General features: G+C 29.5%; 1 protein-coding gene across 1 annotated transcript in view; it reads right to left on the bottom strand.

Annotated features, from left to right (window-relative positions):
• LOC129958069 (uncharacterized) overlaps nt 1–19,655 on the bottom strand; it is a 65,774-nt gene extending 46,119 nt beyond the window's left edge. The window contains exon 1 of the mRNA XM_056070240.1: nt 19,452–19,655. Coding sequence (XP_055926215.1) covers nt 19,452–19,496 — 45 coding nt within the window. The 5' untranslated portion in view covers nt 19,497–19,655. The remainder of the gene's footprint in view (nt 1–19,451) is intronic.
• Nucleotides 19,656–20,070: the final 415 nt, after the last annotated feature.

Below are 20,070 nucleotides of genomic sequence, written 5' to 3'. Positions count from 1 at the left end.
ATATTTTGAAATCTATCGAGCATTTCTATAAATATGCTTAAGTACTTCAGAATTCTCAGAATATAACTATATTAACCCCTACAATTAAGAATTTTTATTTAATTTCCTAATTAGATATAAAAAAATATCCCAAATAAAATGTGCTAAGGTTTGAAATAACAATAATGTAAAGGATTCTGAGATACTAAAGTTATGTCAAAATGAATTGTTTTACATTTAATTGCCAATTTAAGGCGAATTTAATAACAAAAATTCTTTACGAGTCAGGTCCGACATTGTACGAGACAAGGTTAACAAATAATACATTCATGCAATACTTTTCCCTCTATTTTCATTATCAGTAATCAGCTTTTAACATTCACATTCACGTTGATGTTGTTGTTTCTTATGGCACTTGCCATAGACAAGCCCGCTGTTACGAAGACAGCGATTTAAGCCTGTGGGGGAGCGTCTCTTGTGTTTTTAGTAGCGCCAACTAGGGCGAAGAGTACGACTTTGCTAGTCACGCATCACTCATTCGCTTGCACAACCCCTTATTACAGGAGGGCGCATTCACACTTCTCACAGATAGAACAACGGAAGAACAACCATGCCCTAACTGGGATTCGAAACCCAGGACGCCCAGATCACGGGGAAGACGCGCTACCCCTATGCCAGGACGCCGGCTTCACATTCATAAAAACTACAGGCACTACAAACTTTTGATGAGAAATTCGATATTTTTGCATCTAAATTAACAATAAAAAGTAAACATTTGCAGATAATAACTCCAGTAATAGAACTCATAATGAATATTAATTGGAATAAAAAAAAATCTTACCCATATCTTTAAACTCAGACGTACTTAATGAGATCATAATCATTCGAAATTCAATATCATATAATATACTTTACAAAAGATTCAGCACTGGCAAAAATGAAAATGACACAGCATCCAATTAAGCATTTGGCAACGACATTCACCCAGTGTTAACTCAAGTCTTATTGCCCATCACATCATTAAAACGCGTAAATACACACAAGAAAAATAAGCATATGACACAGTAACAAACCAGTTTATGAAGATGCTGACAATAAATTAACATTTCCGTAATATCCGGTCAAATACATTAAGTATGCAAGACTAGATATAAAAAGATAATTTTGGCCCTAACCGTCTCTGAAAATACAAAATTATCCTACGCAACTCAATTAAACCGGACAGAATAGGCGGTCGATGAGCGCGTGGACTTTTACCAGGGGAACGCCTGTGATAAAAAAGAATGGGTTAACATCAGATGAGCGTTCGGTATAATCTTTAGTACTGGAGTAAATGGAAATAATTTCTCTCATTAGGTCAAACGCGTAAGGGAACAGAAGTTTATTCAAAAGTTAAATTGTGCACCCTCGATACCATTAGAAATATTTAGAGAAACATGGAACCAATACTAAAATATAATGCATTTATTCTAAACAAAATATATTTATCTTTTGTACCATTAATTTTATATTAATTTTTTTTTATTAAATACGGTATGAAATTTCATTCGAAAGAGTAAAGAAAAAAAAATCTGCCACTAATAGTCACATCCTTGTTTTAAATAACGAATTAAAAAAATCTCTAAAGTTATAATACGATTTCTTTTTTTAGTGTAAAGGCCAATTAATGCCTTGCCTATTTACATGTATCTCAAATAACTACATCCTGAAGAATAGAGTCCTGAAAAATCTTTAGCAGTTTCGAATTACAAGCCCGAATAAAACGGTAAAAATGCCTCAATTTTGTAAATCAGAAATTCGGGAACTATCCCAGTAAAAAAATTCAATATGAGGTTTAAAAAAAATTTAAAAATTTTTACATACATTTGCCGTGAACATTGCATGAAAAAGCCCTACAAGAAATTAATAGAATATTTATAACAAAGACCTGTTACATACTGGAGGATTTTCAAAACACTGAGACTTCTAGGTTGATTAGAAGTTGCAAAGAAATTAGAAAGTATTACTTTTACAGAAAATGTTAAAAAAGCAAAATGGCTCCATTCTTACCAAATTCAAACCAAAAGATACACTAAAGAAATCGGACAGTAATTGTAATATACAGGTCCATTAAAAACTAGAGTATAATGCAATATTCATTATTGGCATATATTTGCTAGCAAGTTGAAATTCATTTAAGTCGTAAAACTAGTGATGACCGAATTTTTATTTACTTTCTAATTAGGGATTCAATACCGGTATACCGTATACCGGTATTTTTAGTCATTTGTACAATTTTGTAATACTAGTATTCGCAAATTTAAATACCGTTTTTTCGGTATTTACTAGAATTTTTTTAAATTGTCTCCACTATATGTTCAGGGATTGCCAACATAGCAAAATAGAATACGTTTTTGCTTTTATGTCTCCCTAACGAGCGAAATTAATTTGACTGTGAATACAAAGTTGCATCGTACAATCAAGAGAAGTGATAAAATACTGTTTGACAAGGGACACTTGCTTCCTATAATTTATAAAGTTCGAAAAATTGTTAAGATATTTATTTAAACGTTCCCCTACAAAAAATGCCCTATTAAAAAAATATATACTAACTGAAAATAAAACAGAATATATGTTGATATTAGATTCTAAAACATGTTGAACTAAACAAATCCAATCCAAAAAGTAATAATCGACTTAAACCTGCAAATTAATTTTCCAGATAGTGAATTCGACTTAATATCCAGAACTGTATCAGGTCTACTTCCAATAAAACTGGCTGTTGAGGCATTATGTTGGAGAGATTCTAATTTATTAACAGCTAATGCAACAATAAATTTCATGTCGCAATCACTGAACAGCACACATCACTATCTCAAAAATTATATATTACATTGAAAAATCGCACAAAAGAAAGGCATAAAAAAATAGAAAATGTCTTACGGTATTTACATAATTATAATGATTTTAAAAATGAAAATGAAAAAGAAGAAAAGAAAATAACCAATTCAAATCTGATTAAGTTTAGAGTAAATTTTCTTAAAATTTTTACCCACAACCCTATCCACATTCAAAAGAATTCGGTTCAATTATCGAAGATCATGATGTCACTACTATCGATAGTGAAAAGGAATTGTCTCTTGAACAAAAATTAGAATTAGCGATAAATAAAAAAATTTCAACCAACCAAAATACAATACAGAAATCAGCTATACCCAAGACCATCCGACGAGAAATCGATTTATTTGAAGATGAGGGATTTAGAGGTAAATACTTGGAAAAAGTATATTGCGCATTGCTAACAGTACCACCAACTAGAGTAGATGCCGAAAGAGCGTTTTCGACAGCTGGTAATTTTTACACAAAATTACTTTTCAGGCTTAATGACAGTACAATTGATGCATTATGTTTTTTAAGATCACATTTCAAAAAGTTGTAATAGTATCCCAGACTGAATAGTCATATTTACACTTTTTTTGTGATTTAAATAAATAAGATGTCCTTTACTTTTTTGTGATTCTTTATATACTGTTATAATTTATAAGTTACAAATTACTTTTTGTGATATTTACACTCTAATTAAACTGGAAAATGAAACAAAGAAACACCTATGTTTTCTTTTTCTAAAATTTCTACTACCGGTATTAAAACCGGTATCCCGGTATTAAGATCTAAAAAATACCGGTATTGAACTTTTGGTCCGATATTGCAATCCCTATTTCTAATGTATTCTTAGACATTTACCTTTACTGCAGAACTAGAAAACCTGCAGCTCTAATCGTTTCCCAAGAAAGGCTACAGGAATTTAAAAGTATTTATGCTGTAAAACAAAATACAACCGAAAGGAACAATTAAGCGTGAATTGAAAACGTTTAAACACGAAAAACTAAGGACGTTTCATAAGAAAAAGAACGAATACAAAGGAATGCAAGCCGCGCTGCAAACTGCATTTCTTTTCTCCGATTATTTTTCTCAGTTTTCATCTCAAACAATATGGCAAACCAGTTAATTTCAGAAAAATGGAAATACACTTATAGTTTCGGAATATATATATATATATATATATATAATTACTATGTAGTCTCATTTTTCCAACTAAACAATGGTTTGTACCAAGTATTATAAATTCCCCAAATTAATAAGTTTTAAAGCCACTTTTTATAAAATATACCCTTTAGATACAAGGACTTCGTTTCAAAGCATGAAAAGCAATAAAACAGATATTAAAGGATTTCATGATACCCTGTAACGCACGTAGAACCGGAATTCGTTGAACATTACAAGCTAGAATGGAATTATTGCATCCCATTTACAATTCAGCAACATGGTTTCTTTATGTTAATACAAACTCGCATTAAACTGCATGCGGCAACATACTATAAATTTAAAAAGAGCAAGCAATGCCACTTTAGATGAGTTCTCCTCTGGCATAAAAATTTCCTGCTGCTTGCGCGCTCAGAATGGTTCCATTATTTGTAAATGAAAGTTAAGTTCCCTGTTAGTTGAGAAAGTGATAAAAAAAACTTCTTCAAAAGGACTCCCGACTACTCCATTAGCACGCTCGCAGCGGCAACGGAACTTTGATATTGGGATGATCCACGCAATTATCAGAAGCTTATACAAGGGAACTTCACTAATTCAAGCGTATTTATTTCAATTCAGGTCTTCGTCTGCAATTCGAAATTTTTCTGTAGTTCCTTTTAATATCAACTTAACGTTAAAAATTATCTATAATTCAAATTTATTTGAATTTAGTTAAAGCCAAAACTAAAGATTACAAAAAAAAAAAAAAAAAAAAAAATTAATGCTGAACTGCCCTTGCTAGTTAAATACACCCCAACTGAAGGTAAATGAATAACTTTTGAAGGCTCTTCAAAGTCGGATTTTTAGTACCATACAAATTATAGCTTAGGGCCCTCAATTTTTTGCCCTCCCCCTAAACAAATTGTTCGAGTGAGCAACTGTCAAATATGTGTTACCAACAAAGCTTGTAATCCGCCATTCTATAGAATGTTGAAAATGGACCAGCAAAGTATGAAAGGATTAATATTTCACACATTTCCTGGGCATTCCATAGAATGGCAAATGACAAACCGGCAAGTACGAAATATATTTCCGATGATTCTGTTTAACTTTTTATCTTTATATATAATAATGATGAATGTGTATGCTAGCGCTCCACAGGCTAGATCACTCGAACAAGAACTATAAAATTTGGCATATATATTTTTCGGATCGCGGGAATGTACACATGATTTTTTTAAAATTTTAATCAAAAAGTAAGCGAAATTTTGGTATTTTTCGGCGATAACGTTGGAAAGCATTACAGAACAAAAATAATTTTTACATCATCTTAAAATTCAAAACATTATCATTTCAATTATACCCATTGTATTGCTATATAATTCTTTTAATTTTTAACATACAAAATTAAAATTTAATCTGCATGGGCTTGTTATGCTTGCATGAAAATGTTATAACTTTTATCAATGTGTTGCAATCACGATGATAAAAGTTCAAATTAAATGATTAAGTTTAACTCTCACTGCAAACTAAACCCAAGTATAATTTTTAACATGTGTTTGTAAAAAATAAAATAAACACGAAACATAACACTTTCTACAAAAACGAATGCGAGAAAATGGCTCTAATGATTTTTAGAATAGCTATAATATTAATTCAATAATTCTCCGTTATTTAAGGCAAATAGGGATTAATATATACAGAGTATTCTTTCTAATTGAAGCCCAAAAGTTAATTACTAAATCACTCACTAGCAATAGGTCTAATAAAAAAATTTTGTCTAAATGAAATATGCAATTATATTTTATGTAGTTTGAACCAAGAAATATTCTGATAAAAATCATAGTTTTAAATTTTTATTACAGGCGCTCGGTTCTATGAATCTTATTTAATAAAACATTCTCGATACACTATAAAAAGAAGTTCCATTATGTTACGGAGAATCCTGCTTTGAGTTATGAAAATCTAAATATCACTATTTTATAAAAATGTGCGATTTTAAATCACTCCATTGACAGCCTCCAGAAAAATGTATCTATCAGCACCCTAAATTTCTTCAAGCTAAAAGAATGAAATTGTTGACTGTCCTAAAATAATAATATTCAAAGCCAGCCATATAACTCAATCAGATTTGATCACAGAAAATTGAAATATTTTTTAATTTAAAAAATGGAGTGTCAAGAATATTTTACTGAATATGATTCATGGGATTGAAGGACTGTTTAAAATTTAGACTTCATAATTTTTCAGAAGTACATTTACTGATTGAGACAAAATAAATATTATTATTTGCATCATTGATATCGTTTTGAAATTAAAACTGAATTTTATGATAAATCAGAGAAACTTTTATAGAATAATACTTTGAGGCATTGCATAATTATAAAAAAATATTCTGTTATATATATAAAACTTCAATGCTGAACGATTCTTTTTTCTTGTACTTATATTTTTTTAAACCATGTTTATTACTAGAAGTTTGATCACTTCAGATTTAAATTACAGTTCAAATCTTAGGGGAGATTACAGAAAATCAGGGGAAAGTATAGTACAATGAACAGAAACAATATAAGGCATGAGTTACATGACTATCAAAATTTGAAGCTTTAAAATTTTATGCTTCCTAATAGGTCTGGTTTTCTTAAGTTTTAATGGCCGAGGAAGTCATTAAGACCAAGTTACATAAAATGTTTAATTGAAAATTTTAACGACCGTTAATCCTGGTGAACTGGATGATCGCCAAAGGCAGCTAGTAAAAAACAAAATTAAAAGTAATTCAAAATAAAATAATTTTCTTTCTTTTTGGTGTAATAAGTAGAATATTTTATTTAATAAGAAAGGCATAAATTTTGAACTATAAAGTTTTAAATTTTTTACATATTTTGAATAAATATTTTTTAATTGCCTTTCCTCGTTAATTTTTCAAAATGATATTTTTATTTTCGACGAATGAATATCTTTTAAATAATAGCCTTAACATGACCTTTTTTTTTCATACATTTGCCATTCTACAAAATGCATAGATATTATAAATAATGCTTAGGGAAAATATATAATAATTCTCATATTTCACCTAAAAACGCCAAGCATTCTATAAAGTGCCGGGCGTTTCATACACTGCAGGTAACATGCGCACTACTTTATTTAAACTCATTTATGAAGGTCCCTACATCTAAAATAGCTTAGGGATTCATCACATCTAAATAGAGCAATAAGACCCTTTATTCACTTGAGGAATTTGTTATTGAGCAAATTATTGAATCAAAAAAGTAATAGACAATTTCTCACATAGCTAAAAAAAAAAAAAAAAAAAAAAAAAAACTGAACATATTGCATGTGAATTGTACTGTTTATTTTGAAATTTTATAGCGCGATTCTTTTATTCAAAATGCTATATAGATTGATTATTAAAATTGCATATTTATTGAAATTGTTATAACATTAACATTTTTCGCTATAATTATTATCACTTTATAAATTATGTATTGAAAACACTTGCATTTTAAAAATAAAACTTTATTTCCCTTTTCAGTTCAAAAATTGCTTTCTGCTATACTCATCTTTATGCATTTATTTATTTGAATTGTTAGATAAATCGAATTTTTATTGAGGGCCCATTAGGTTTAAATTAACAAAATTCGACTGCAATATATTATATTAGTAATAAAATTTAATAATATTTAAAATAGTTACAAAATTTTTGAACTGTGCTTATGTTACATTTTTTAAAAACTAAATCGTATCAAATGGCGATTTAAAACAATTATCATGCCAAATGTTAATTGAAATTTAAAAAAACCATTTATTCGAAAAAAAAAAATTTATTTAGATAGAATGGATTTTTTGGAAATCAGCGTTTCTTTTTAACCCGTTAGTTGATTTTAAAACTAATCATATTGTGAAAGGATTGGATTTATCTAAATAGTAAAATATAAAATTGCTTCAATTTTTGAAATTAGAGAGCTATAGTTACAATGTTTAATAGAGTCTTCTATATTTTCTAAAAACTTTTTAACTCAACCAATATCTTAAATTCACAAACCAACAAAGGCTTAAAATATTAAAAATTGCAAGTACAGTTGGAAAAAAAAAATGGCGAATGACTGAACTGGCAGTTGCCGATCTCTAGAATAAGACAGCACGCTTAAAGTATTAAAATGTAGCACTATTATCAGTATTTGCACTTCTACACTTCCAATAGCGACTAATTTACAATGTATAGAATAGAGTACTCAGCTGGTCCCTAATCAACATGTTACAACTTCTGTTCATTCTGATAGGCTCATTAGTGCAGCCTGTATAGCTAATCAGGCAATAAAAAAAAAGCTGGGAATCATGCAGAAGTTAGATGTTTTTTATCCTGATTACATCAAGCATTATGACATATTTTTCAAGTTAAAGTTTAATTAGATTCCTCTCAAGTTTCACAAAATATACGAATCCTTTTTAGATGAAATTTATTCATCTTTTAAGCTATATAAACCGTAGCACTTCCTCACAGCAGATGGTGGTAATAAAGAGACGTATATTTATACCTAGCTTAAAAAGTAGCGCCAAAACAATATTATTTTTCAGACATGGAGGATCAATTATGGAAAAATAATTACAGTGTTATATTCATACAAACAATTTTAGACATTCAAGAAATGAGTTGAATTCTAATCTCTAAAACAATAAAGAGTACAAAGAAAAAATGAAAGCTTTTGCTTGAAGCTCGTGTAGTTATGATACGCATATGTTAACAATCGAAAATTAAAATCTATAAGTAGGTCTTAGACTCGTTTGTTACAAAAGAATGCGATTAAATAAATTAGAGCAGATCGGGAAGGGAGAAAAAAAAAAAAAAAAAAAGACTGACTTCAAAATAAAAGAAAAAGGAACTAATAAATTATATATACTTGGGGAGGGGAACTTCAGATTCGGATAAGTTAGTGTGAAAATAAGATACAGCCTGTCATCTAAAGATGATGAATCGAGTTTCAATAAAATTCTGTAGACCTCCCAGCATTTAGGTTACACCCAAAGTAACATGCTAAAAATAGTAGAGATAAAATTTTACATTCAAATGATAAGTATCTTTATAAAGAAAAATATTCGAGATCATATCACACTTAATATATGTCAATCATTCTTCATATTATTTTAAACTCAGCAAATCGGTTTAGATTAATTTTTCTGTGACTTATAATTTATTTAATGCTCACGAACACAGAATTGCTAACAGCGATAACAAAATTGGAGTAAAATTTTGATCAATTACAAACTTATACCTGTTTATTTTGCAACATTAATTTGAACTCAAAAACATCATATAGCTTCCTCAACTTTATAATGTATGATTATAGCAATCTATTTCATTTAATCTTAAACTGGACATTACTTGAAGTCTTTTTCCCGAAGTATTTAAAAGTAAATGCTTTTACAATCATATTTGCATTTTGTAGAAAGATTAATCAAAATAATTATTATTTTTGAAATCGAAAACTCTCTGCACGTCGTCGCTTAACAAGCAATACCATTTATCTCACTTTTCCAAATTTTAGAATAGGAAGAAAAACTGAACAAGGCTTTACAAATGTTAGACACTCAAGATTAATTACCAGCTTTTAAGGAAGCAAAAAAAATGTTATAACTTATTATAGAAAAATAAGCATGCAAAATATTCATTATAGAAAAATTCAAATAACTTAAATTTTTGAACACTAATGAGTTAAAATCTTACTCGACTTTGCAGTTCATAGAAGTCGTAAATCGAGATGCGAAGTCTAATTGGGCATTTAAAGGCAAAGATACGACTTTGTAATAAATCAAAAATCTTTAAAAGTCGCGAGTTCATTTATCAATTTTGTGACAATGCTTTCTTTCATAAAAATTAATAAGCATTAATAACCACAGTACTTTCTTAAAAATTAATAAGCATAAAATAATTAAAACGCCTAATTTTGAGCATCTAAATTTAAAGAACATATGTAAGATAGCAGTTCTCACGGGTGTACATATTTCGCTTGCGAATTAAATTCCATGTTTAAATAGAATAGGCGATAACAAACACCACAGATAAAAAAACTAGCTATGCTGTAGCGCACCGAAATCTCTAAGAAAATGGCAGTTTTGATGGATGCATGGTCGGTAACTAAAATGCGAAGTGTAATCAGATGTTAGCGCTGGAAGAAAGTATCCCCAGCTGAAATTCATCGCCAGCTAGTGAAAGCTTATGGGGTAAGTGTAACGTCAGGAAAGCAGGAGTGTCTTGGTACAAAGAATTTGAATAGACTAAACAGATATGCGAGATAAGAAATGGCGACAGCAGCCAACACAAATGACAACACGCGCCATGTCTCGAGCCCATTGCCGCATTCATGTGAGGACGACAATACACGAACTCACCATTTCGATCGGCAGGATACTGAATATCGTGTTTAAAAAAAGAAAAGGGGCAATCATGCCAGAAGACATGTTCTTGCTAGGCACAGTGGCAAAGCTTTAGATGGCAACAAAGCCACGTGAATGAGGTTGTCATTTCAATATTCAATACAGTATCATGTGAAAGTGTTTTTTCTCCCCCATGAAAAGTATCAATGGGTGAAACGTATGTGCATCATCTGACAACCGAGGAAAAAAAAATTTAGAACGGATGCCGAAGTTCAGGATGCCGCTATCATTTCGCTCCACAATCTGGACTCCGATTTCTTTTATGTCGGTTTACATAAGACTGGTTTATCGATGGCACAAATGTTTCAATAACTATGGTGGCTATGTGGGAAAATAATATGCACGAATAAATAAACCTTTTCTCTCAGAAGACTTATTATCTTACTTTTTGAACCACCCTCGTGTTTAAAAGAATAAACCGCAATCGAAAAATTCTAGATTGCATATTTATAATTGTTTTACCAGATCTTCTCTTAACAACTACTAAATCTAACTGTTTAAAAATTTCAGCCCAATGGAAAATTACTGTGGCCTGAAAAATCATAATTCCCCCCCCCCATATCGAAATAACAAAAAAATTTATTTTTCACAACACAATGTTTCTCTCTTAAAACTAGAATTTGGATAACTACTATATCAAAAAATTGCATTCCGTCAAGTTTCACAATTTTTATTATTTAATACAAATGTAGAAACTTGTCAGTTATCTGTAAGTTCTGGATTTATGTAATAGCATTTCTTCTTTCCCAGGCCGTCTCTCTTTTTGTCTTCGTTCCATTATATTCTTCTCTTGTTCTACATTTTTTCGCGACCAGCTTCCGTCGATTCCTTTATATCGGCAAACAAAACAATCCGACCGACTTTGTCAGCCAATTGTGTTTGAAATCTCATTAACATCATATACTGCAGATCCCACTTCTTACACTTATGTTACAGAGATCGCCCGGTGAATGTACCACAAAAGATTTACTTAAACCCTGCTGTAGCGTTTAGGACAACCGAATGACCATCATGGTCGCGACAGCACTTTTACAGGAACTATGGTTATGTCCTAATGACCATCTCAGGCCACATTAAAATCCCTGGCGTAGGAGATACATCCCATCATCGATATGAAAGTGGGAAGCCCCACACCATTACTTTATCAATCAGAGAAGCGAGAAACAATCACCATATCGGAAGCTTCTCATTCTTATTTTGGGTCAGGTGAGTGTACATTAAAAGAAATCCACAATGTAGAGAAACGAAAACGATAAGAAAACATGGAACACAGGCAGCAAAAACAAGTCGATGTGTACACAAAGAACCTAGTCTGTGTAATTTCTGTAGGCGTTTCAAGGACACTCGTTTTCCTTACTCTTCACTCTTTCTCCTTCTCCGTTGCCATGGTTTCGACAAAGCTTTTCTTTTTCCACGCCAGTACATTGCAGTAAGGACGTTAAGCTTCTAGTGTAAGCAAACAATTTTAAGAAAACCCAGCTGGAGTGGTCTCTGTAAAACTTTCTTGCACATTTTTTAATAAAGGTGCCAAGAACGCCCTGCATGGTGTAGAATAGGTATGTTTTTTTTATACTTTAAAGTGTATTTCTCTGAAAGTTTATTCCATTCTTAAAGTAAAAAAACTACAAAATATTTACTGCTTTTGCTTTATTGAAATTAGTTTTCATTAAAAAAATATTTAGGTGATTAAAATATGACAAACTTTCCTTATTTCTGATATTTTCAAAATACTCCTTTTAAAGTTTTAAAGTAAGCAACAACAAACTAATTTTCTTTTAACGCAATAAATATACCTGCGGCGGAAATAAAATCTATAGAATAATAATTGTTTGGAACGCGCAAATGATTCTATTTACTGACCAATTACCTTAACAAATTATATTATATATTATATATATATATATTTGTTAATTTATATAGTTGTATCACTAAAACCTGAATTTGAAGCCAAAACTTGTCGTGTCATAGCCTAAAAATTCAATTCCCTATGTATTAGATATCATATTCTAGTTAAGATATAGTTTTCAAACTTCGTTAAGTAAAAATGTCCTCTTTAGATATCTATCTATTTAGACATTTATCTGTTTTGTAAAATATAATTATCTATTAGACATCATAATGTCAATGTTTAGAAGGGACAAATTCTTAGTGAGAATTTATCAGTTTTACCGTGAGAAAAAAAGGTGAATATTTCAAGGAAAAGGACCCTTAATCATCCATCATTCTCTTATCAATGCGAGAAATGTGCATTCTCTATAGCTCCTCCAGATGCGCGCCAAGTTTCCCTGCCAAAGGTAATTAAATCCCAGTAAACCTACAATGCGAGTAAACTCACAATCAAGAACAAACTATAACGAACTTGAACAAAGTATAAAGCAGAAAGCTATCGGAATACCTTAACAGCTGTGAGAAAAAAAAGTGACACTGTTGTCTGCCTTAGCGTTGCGAGGCAGACAACCAGTATCGAAGTAGAAAATGTAACCTTGAACCGCCTACAGAAAATACACAGACTATAATAGAAATGAATAACACACAGGCAGAAGCAAATCGATAATGAAATGAAAGCAAAAGCAGAATAGCGTCATGCTGTTACTCGGCGTTACCAGCTCGCATCACCACTTCAAAAAGAGAATCGTCCTCGTACCAACGCCTCCACTTATATATTCTTCCGACAGACCATAACGGCACATGGAATTTTCCAGAAGAATTTCCATATCTTAACAGAAATAGGGTATTACTTCTTGTATTTGCCAAACGTTCATTTTTGTCTCATGTCATCACATGATAGTGAAGTTAGTCGCCAAGGTGTGGAGGAGGAGAGCATCAATGAATTATCTTTTCAACATCTATTAAGAATATTTGTGAATCTCACTTCCATACAATACGATTTATTATGCAAAATAATGGTGAAACAGATTTATATCAATGCTCATATCTCATGACCAGTTATAAGCAGTCTTTCAAAGAATACGAGCCAAAATATCAATAAATATGCTTAGTGATTTTATAACTTCATCAACAGTTTTATCTGCAGTACTTAGGGAATAATAACCAACAATTCTAAAACTCTCACTTTCTGACAAGATTTTACCTTTGTGTACATTAATTTGAATCATAAAAGCTTGACTTATGTTATTAAATAACTATTGTATTCAATGTTGGATTTCCAGGCAGACTAGACAGCTACATAGGGCCATTAGGCAGATGGTGGCTATAAGAAAGTCAATTTAAAAATTTCATCTTCCTACTTGCCAAATATATAAGTTAGCTAAAAAGATATAAATTATATGATTGATAAAATATTTGGCAATATTAATACTTTATCAAATATACTTGGTTATGTTCTCTATATTTCACAACATAGTTTTTAGAATATTCATAAAAATCGGACATCTGATTCACTAATATTATAGATAAATAAGTGGATGTTGGGCAGTCTAGAGTTATAATACATAAAAATACATATTAACAAAGTAAATATTAACCTAAAATAAATTATTAGAATGTTAAAGGTTAGCTGAAATGCGAAACTAAATTGACTTCTTATTAAAAAGGTACCTCATAGCATGCACTGCCTAGAGTTGCAACATACTTAAAATATGCAATTAATTGTATTAGCAATGCACATATATGAATTTTTAGAACATGCTATATACTAAAATTCCTCCCTTTAATGTGTAAATTCTTAGATTCATTATCTATTTTTAAAAATTCGTTTCAGTTTAAAATGCATATTTAATCACTGCAATGGAAATATTTTTTGGATTAAAATGGAACAGTCAAATTTTTTTAAAAAAAAACATTGAAGATGTATTCAAGATCAGTATATAAACTAAAATCTCTTAAAATTAGCACTCTTATTTACAATGAAATAAAATTTATCAATGCAAAGAAGATTACATATTAAATTTCAGAGATGCTTTAAAATGTAAATTTAAGATACCTTTCTCAGAAATGTTACTCTGTAAAGCATCCTGCTTAAAAGATTTTGATAATTAAAATATTGAATTAAAATCCAATTTTAAAACAATTGAAAAACCACATTAAGAAAGTAAATATTAGATTTTCAATTAAATCAATTGCTAAATGAATTTTTTTTTAAAAAATAAATTTGCACGAAATGGATTCATCAACCACTCTGAATAGAGAATATTTTTAAGAATGTTTTAATGAAAAAAAAATTTTTTTTAAATCACAATTCTCAAAATTATTTTCAAGCAAATTTATATTATGTAAAATAATCTTAAACAGCAGAATATTTTTTCACATTACATAACGTTCTTAATTTTCAAAAAGTTTTTAATTCAGTTAGATGTAATCATTTCTCGCAACAATGTAGGGAAACAAAGAGTCAAGTAAGAAATTAACTCCTTTTTTGACATTTTATTAAAAACAGTGCACATTCAATAATTGAAGATAAAATTGGAATATTGATATGCTGCGAATAATATAACAGTCTATATTAAGAAACATTAACTTTCCCCTACAAATTATTAATCTGTAGGAACAATGTTGCTTTAGTATTTTAATGTCTCATGGGAAAATTTTGCAAATGACAGGATACATTTAATATTCTTTACAACATACAATAGTAAAAAAATATTTGAAAAAAAAGTGATATAATTTAATGTAATACAGAGTTGCTAATGATTCAGCAAGTAAGTTCTTAACTGTGAAGGAATTAAGAGAAAAGAGAAAAACTATATTTTTTAACTTTTTCAATAATAAATTAAATTGTAAACTCTTTACTTCAAAGTTTATTTAAATTTGTTTCCCTATTATTCAAGAAAAATTTTACAAAAGGCGGGTTTAAAATATAATTAAGGAATTTTTCCATCTTCTAGAGAATTGGCGATTTTTAGAAGATTTCTCAAATCCATAACTAATTAATAACCTGGAAACCATTAAATCATTTAATTAGCATAGTTGGTATATAATAAATATGCTTTCTGATTGGATTGGACAGAAGCTACAATTTCAAGCAATATATCATCACCCATTTCTCTGATAAGGAGAAATGTTTTATAATTATTTTTTTACTTTCCTCATAGACATTCTCGGAAAAATTAATTCAAACAATCTACTCTGATTGCATAAAATTAAAATAAAATTTGTAAATCTCATTATTAAAGGAAATGCAGATATAGAAACAACTGCCAGCAGCTATATTAAAACTAATTATTGTACAAAAATTTCATAGAAACTTCCCCATAAGTTTTTAAGAACTACGATTTGAAACTATGCTTCATGTAATCAAAACAACTGCTTTAAACAATAATAGGATGTTTTCATCATTCAAAAAATTATCATCTATTTTTAAACACTGAGATAAGCATTTCAATAATGAACATTATTCCTTCAAGGAGCTGAATTTTAAAATTTGAAAAAAAAAAAAAAAAAAAAATCAAATATTAAACAATATTTCAGATAAATTTAAAGAAAATGTGCATTTTAAGAATGTACATTTTCTTAAAATTGATACTTCTTTAATGAAAATTCAGTAGCACCTTTAAAACTTCAATAAATTTGAGTTTTGTGCTAAAAAAATAGTATCTGGAAATAAAATGTAATTTTAGGGGGGGGGGGACCTCCAGATACTTTGAATGAAAAAACTACTTAATTCTTGTTATCTAATACATAATATTATAGGTATAATATAGATTAGATGGTATAATTCAATCAAAACTCAAATAGAATACAAAACAATGCCAAAACATCCCTTTATTTACCATCAGATACATTTAAACCTTAAATAATTATAAATGAAAAATTAAAGAAATATCTTTATAAAAACAGTTTCAACTTTCCTCTAATTTTCGAATAGAAAATCCCAAATTTTTTCCACTGTCTTAGAAAATTATTCATAGAAATTAATTCAGAAAATTAATAATTCCTTACAATACTTTAATTAGAATTTATTTTTAAAATTTTTAATTAGATTTTTTTGCATTTTAAAATTAATTTTAAAACTGCTTAATATCAAATTAATGCAGTAGGATATATATTGTCATGTGTACTAAAATTGCATATAAAGCATTCATACAATATAATGATCATTTTAATTTTAAATAATTAAAACAATATTGAATTCAAGCCACCAAGAAATCAAAATAAGAATTAAGGTCTGCTTTAATTCCCTTATGCAAATGATTTAAAACAAAGCATTATCAGTGTCTCGAATGCAGAAGACTACAATATGAAATGAAAATGTAAACTAATGAATTATTTGCGGCATATGAGGTTTCAAATGAATATATATATACAGTGGTGGCCAAAATTGTGGACAATTTTGGGAAAATTTTAATATATTCTAACTTTGTATGCATATAGAGAATGTAACATTTCCAAAAATGCACATATCCTTTTAAAGAGAATTTAATGCTGATTTCAATACAAAAAGCAAAATTCAAATGTTTGCAATACAAAAAAAAGTTGAAAGGCAATAATTACCGAGATACATTCGATGTTAATGACTGCAGTGAATTATCAGTACTAAGTAGGGTAGCCTTTATTTTTTATTACAGCTTCACACTGATGTTTCATTGAGCTGATGAGAGTTTTAAACTCTTCCTTCGTTACTGCATGATGCTAGGAAACAATTTAGCCTCAATTAATCCTCTTTTATTTGATGAACTCTTCATATGTATAAGAGTTTTCAAACGGTGCCATAAGTTCTCAATAATTTTAAGATGAGGATTATTTCCTGGTCATGATAGCAGTTCAATGCTCTTTTAACTAAACCACATTTTCAATATTTTTGCTGTGAGGCAAGGGGCTGAATCCTGCTGAAAAATAAATGATGCCTCGTTGGGAAAGAGATCACAGATGGAAGGTGCAAGTTTTTTCTCTAGAAAAATGTCAATGTATTTTCTTGCATTTAATGTCACATCGATAACATGAAAGAGACCAATACCGTCTCCTGACATACATGACCAAATGATAACACTAACTGAGTTCTTCATAGTTGCCAGAACGTAGTCAGGATGTAGCTCTTTGCCTATTCTATGTCTTACATATTTTCGTCATCGCTACTGAATAACAATATCTTTGTTTCATCACTCCTTACAACTTGTGATCACTGATCATCTGTCTAATTAATGTGTCCTTTGCCCACTGTAATCTTTTTATACGCTGCTGTAAATTGAGATAAGGAATTGTTGAATTCTACCTCTTAGTCCAACATCTAATAATCTTCTCCTGGTTGTTCTTGAACTGACATAAATGCCAGCATCATTCAAACGACTTCTGGTGGCCCCCAATGACATTCTTCTATCTTGGAAACAGTCATTTTATTCTTTTGTCATGAAGAGATATGATGCATCTTTTTCAGCTATTTCCTGCTTTATTTTTTTTATTGAATTTGACTCCCGATATCGTAAACAAAACTTCCGAACACCAGATGTAGTTACAAAACCACCCACCTGTCTTGCAATTTCAGCATAGAAAAACCACATTTTTACAACACAATAATCTTAGTTCCCTGTCTAGGTGTCCAATCTATTCTTTTATTTGATGTCATTCCTTATTGACTAAATATTAGAAATATTCCAAATATATATTAAAAAGTTTAACAAAATTTCTAACTTGCAATCTGATTACATAAAAAATTTCCTATTTTAAACATGATGTCATCTTCTGCTAGCAGTTATTAATATTTGATTACTTCCCAGAACAAGAACTGTGATTGGGCAGGAAAGTTAGAAATTACAATCCACTTCATCATTAGGTTTGTTATTCAGATTAAAGTAAGAATAACTTTTTTTTTGTGTTGCAAATATTTGAATTTTGCTTTTTGTATTGAAATCAGCATTAAATTTTCTTTAAAATGATTTGCAAGTGTTTGCATTTTGTGAAATGTAACATTTTCTATAAGCATTCAAAGTTAGAAAACATAACGATTTTCAAAAGTGTCCACAATATATATATATATAACAAAAAAACAAACAAAAAAAAACCCTGCATTTTATCGTGAATACAATAGAACTTTCACAGATAATTTCCCCAACTTCATCTAATTATTTCTGATGCAATTTCATAATCTAAATAAATACTTTATAAACTATTGAAACTTTAAGAAAATACAAATCAACATAATAGCTATAGCAAATATATGCAAGATAAATATTTTTTAACACTATAAATACTCTAAGATTATAAAATGTTAGCAAAATTTAGAATACTATTACTTAAAATGAATCTTTTTATTTCTTGTTCTCACAAAATTTTAATCAAAAGTTTTAATTAGGCAGAAGATGCAACACAAAACCATTGCATATTTTTATGCATGACAGAGCAATTATGAAATAAATAAAATTTTAAATTATGTAAGCACAATCTTTAAATTATATAATAAATTCTAAATACATTTAATATCTTGGATTTGTGCATAATTTAATATCACCAGTTACAAATATAATAGTTTAAAAATATACTATTTAAAATCATAATAAAAACTTTCCATTATCATCATTTCCAATCTTCAATTAATATTTGCTCTGAAATGACAAAAATAATAAATCGGTTTCCGTAAAGGTAAATGGCACAAATTTATTTTTCGTATCAAAGTATTACATGAAAGACAAGTAAACAATAGAAGACGATTGAAAAAAGAAAAAAAATCTAGCTCTAAAGGTATTAAGATATTAAAAAAAAAAAAAAAAAACACGGAGGTAGAACATAAAGGCTTTTAGCAGATCGTTTAAAAATTATAACGAAGAATTGGTACAAAAGAAGTACATACAAATACTTAGCAATAAATCATGATTCAAAATATCTGCCACTAAATCAAGAATATCGAAGCTTTCATTGACCTTATTATTATGAAAACTGTGCCATGATTTACGATGCTCATCTTTTTAATCCTAAGGAGACACACAAAAATTTCTTTTAAAATTGAAAATATCTTTCGAATTTGCGGATACAAACAACCGGCGATTGCTTTTATGTGTGAAAGTACAAGCAACCAATATAATACACAACAGAACAAAAAATAAATTCAGATGAGAGAAAATTATCTCAAATAAACTGTGCAAACATACCTGTTGGTTATATTCATGAGCAAGGCGATTCATTTGGGCCATCATCCGAAAAATGTAAACTATAAATTACATCAGTTGATTTCTCATAAGCATTGCGAAACACAGTAGCCTCGATGCTGTCGGAAGCAATAAACTCAGCTTTTAAAACAAATTTCACGTTTTTTCACCCCTCCAACATCCTCGTTTCCGCTCAGGATTAGACACCTGTTCAGGTAGGCAGTATGTAGAAAAACACATCACGTGACTCGGTCATTTAGCACCACCCACAGCAGAACTTTTCTTCTAGAAACGTTTTCATTGGACAATTGAAATATCACTCAAAGCCCATCAAAATTCTTTGCAGAATGATTGGGTAAAAGTTCATAGTAGAGCATAATAAAATTTATATCAAAACAATCAAACTTCTAATTTAATATCTCCTTACAAATTTGTAAGAAGGAAATGTATAGGTATTTAAAAAACAGTGCAAGATGTTTCAAAGAAATCTAAAGGTGCATTTTTATATCGATCTTAAAAGAACGTTACATAAATATCTTTATTCAGCCAATGAACAAAAACACATAAATTTAACCTGGACTATGTCATAAACGTATATTAAACTTTAAAAATCACAGTGAGA

This window comes from Argiope bruennichi, chromosome X1, assembly GCF_947563725.1.
Source record: "Argiope bruennichi chromosome X1, qqArgBrue1.1, whole genome shotgun sequence".
NCBI classification, from domain to species: domain Eukaryota; kingdom Metazoa; phylum Arthropoda; class Arachnida; order Araneae; family Araneidae; genus Argiope; species Argiope bruennichi.
This window is presented reverse-complemented; position numbering and strand designations above follow the sequence as displayed.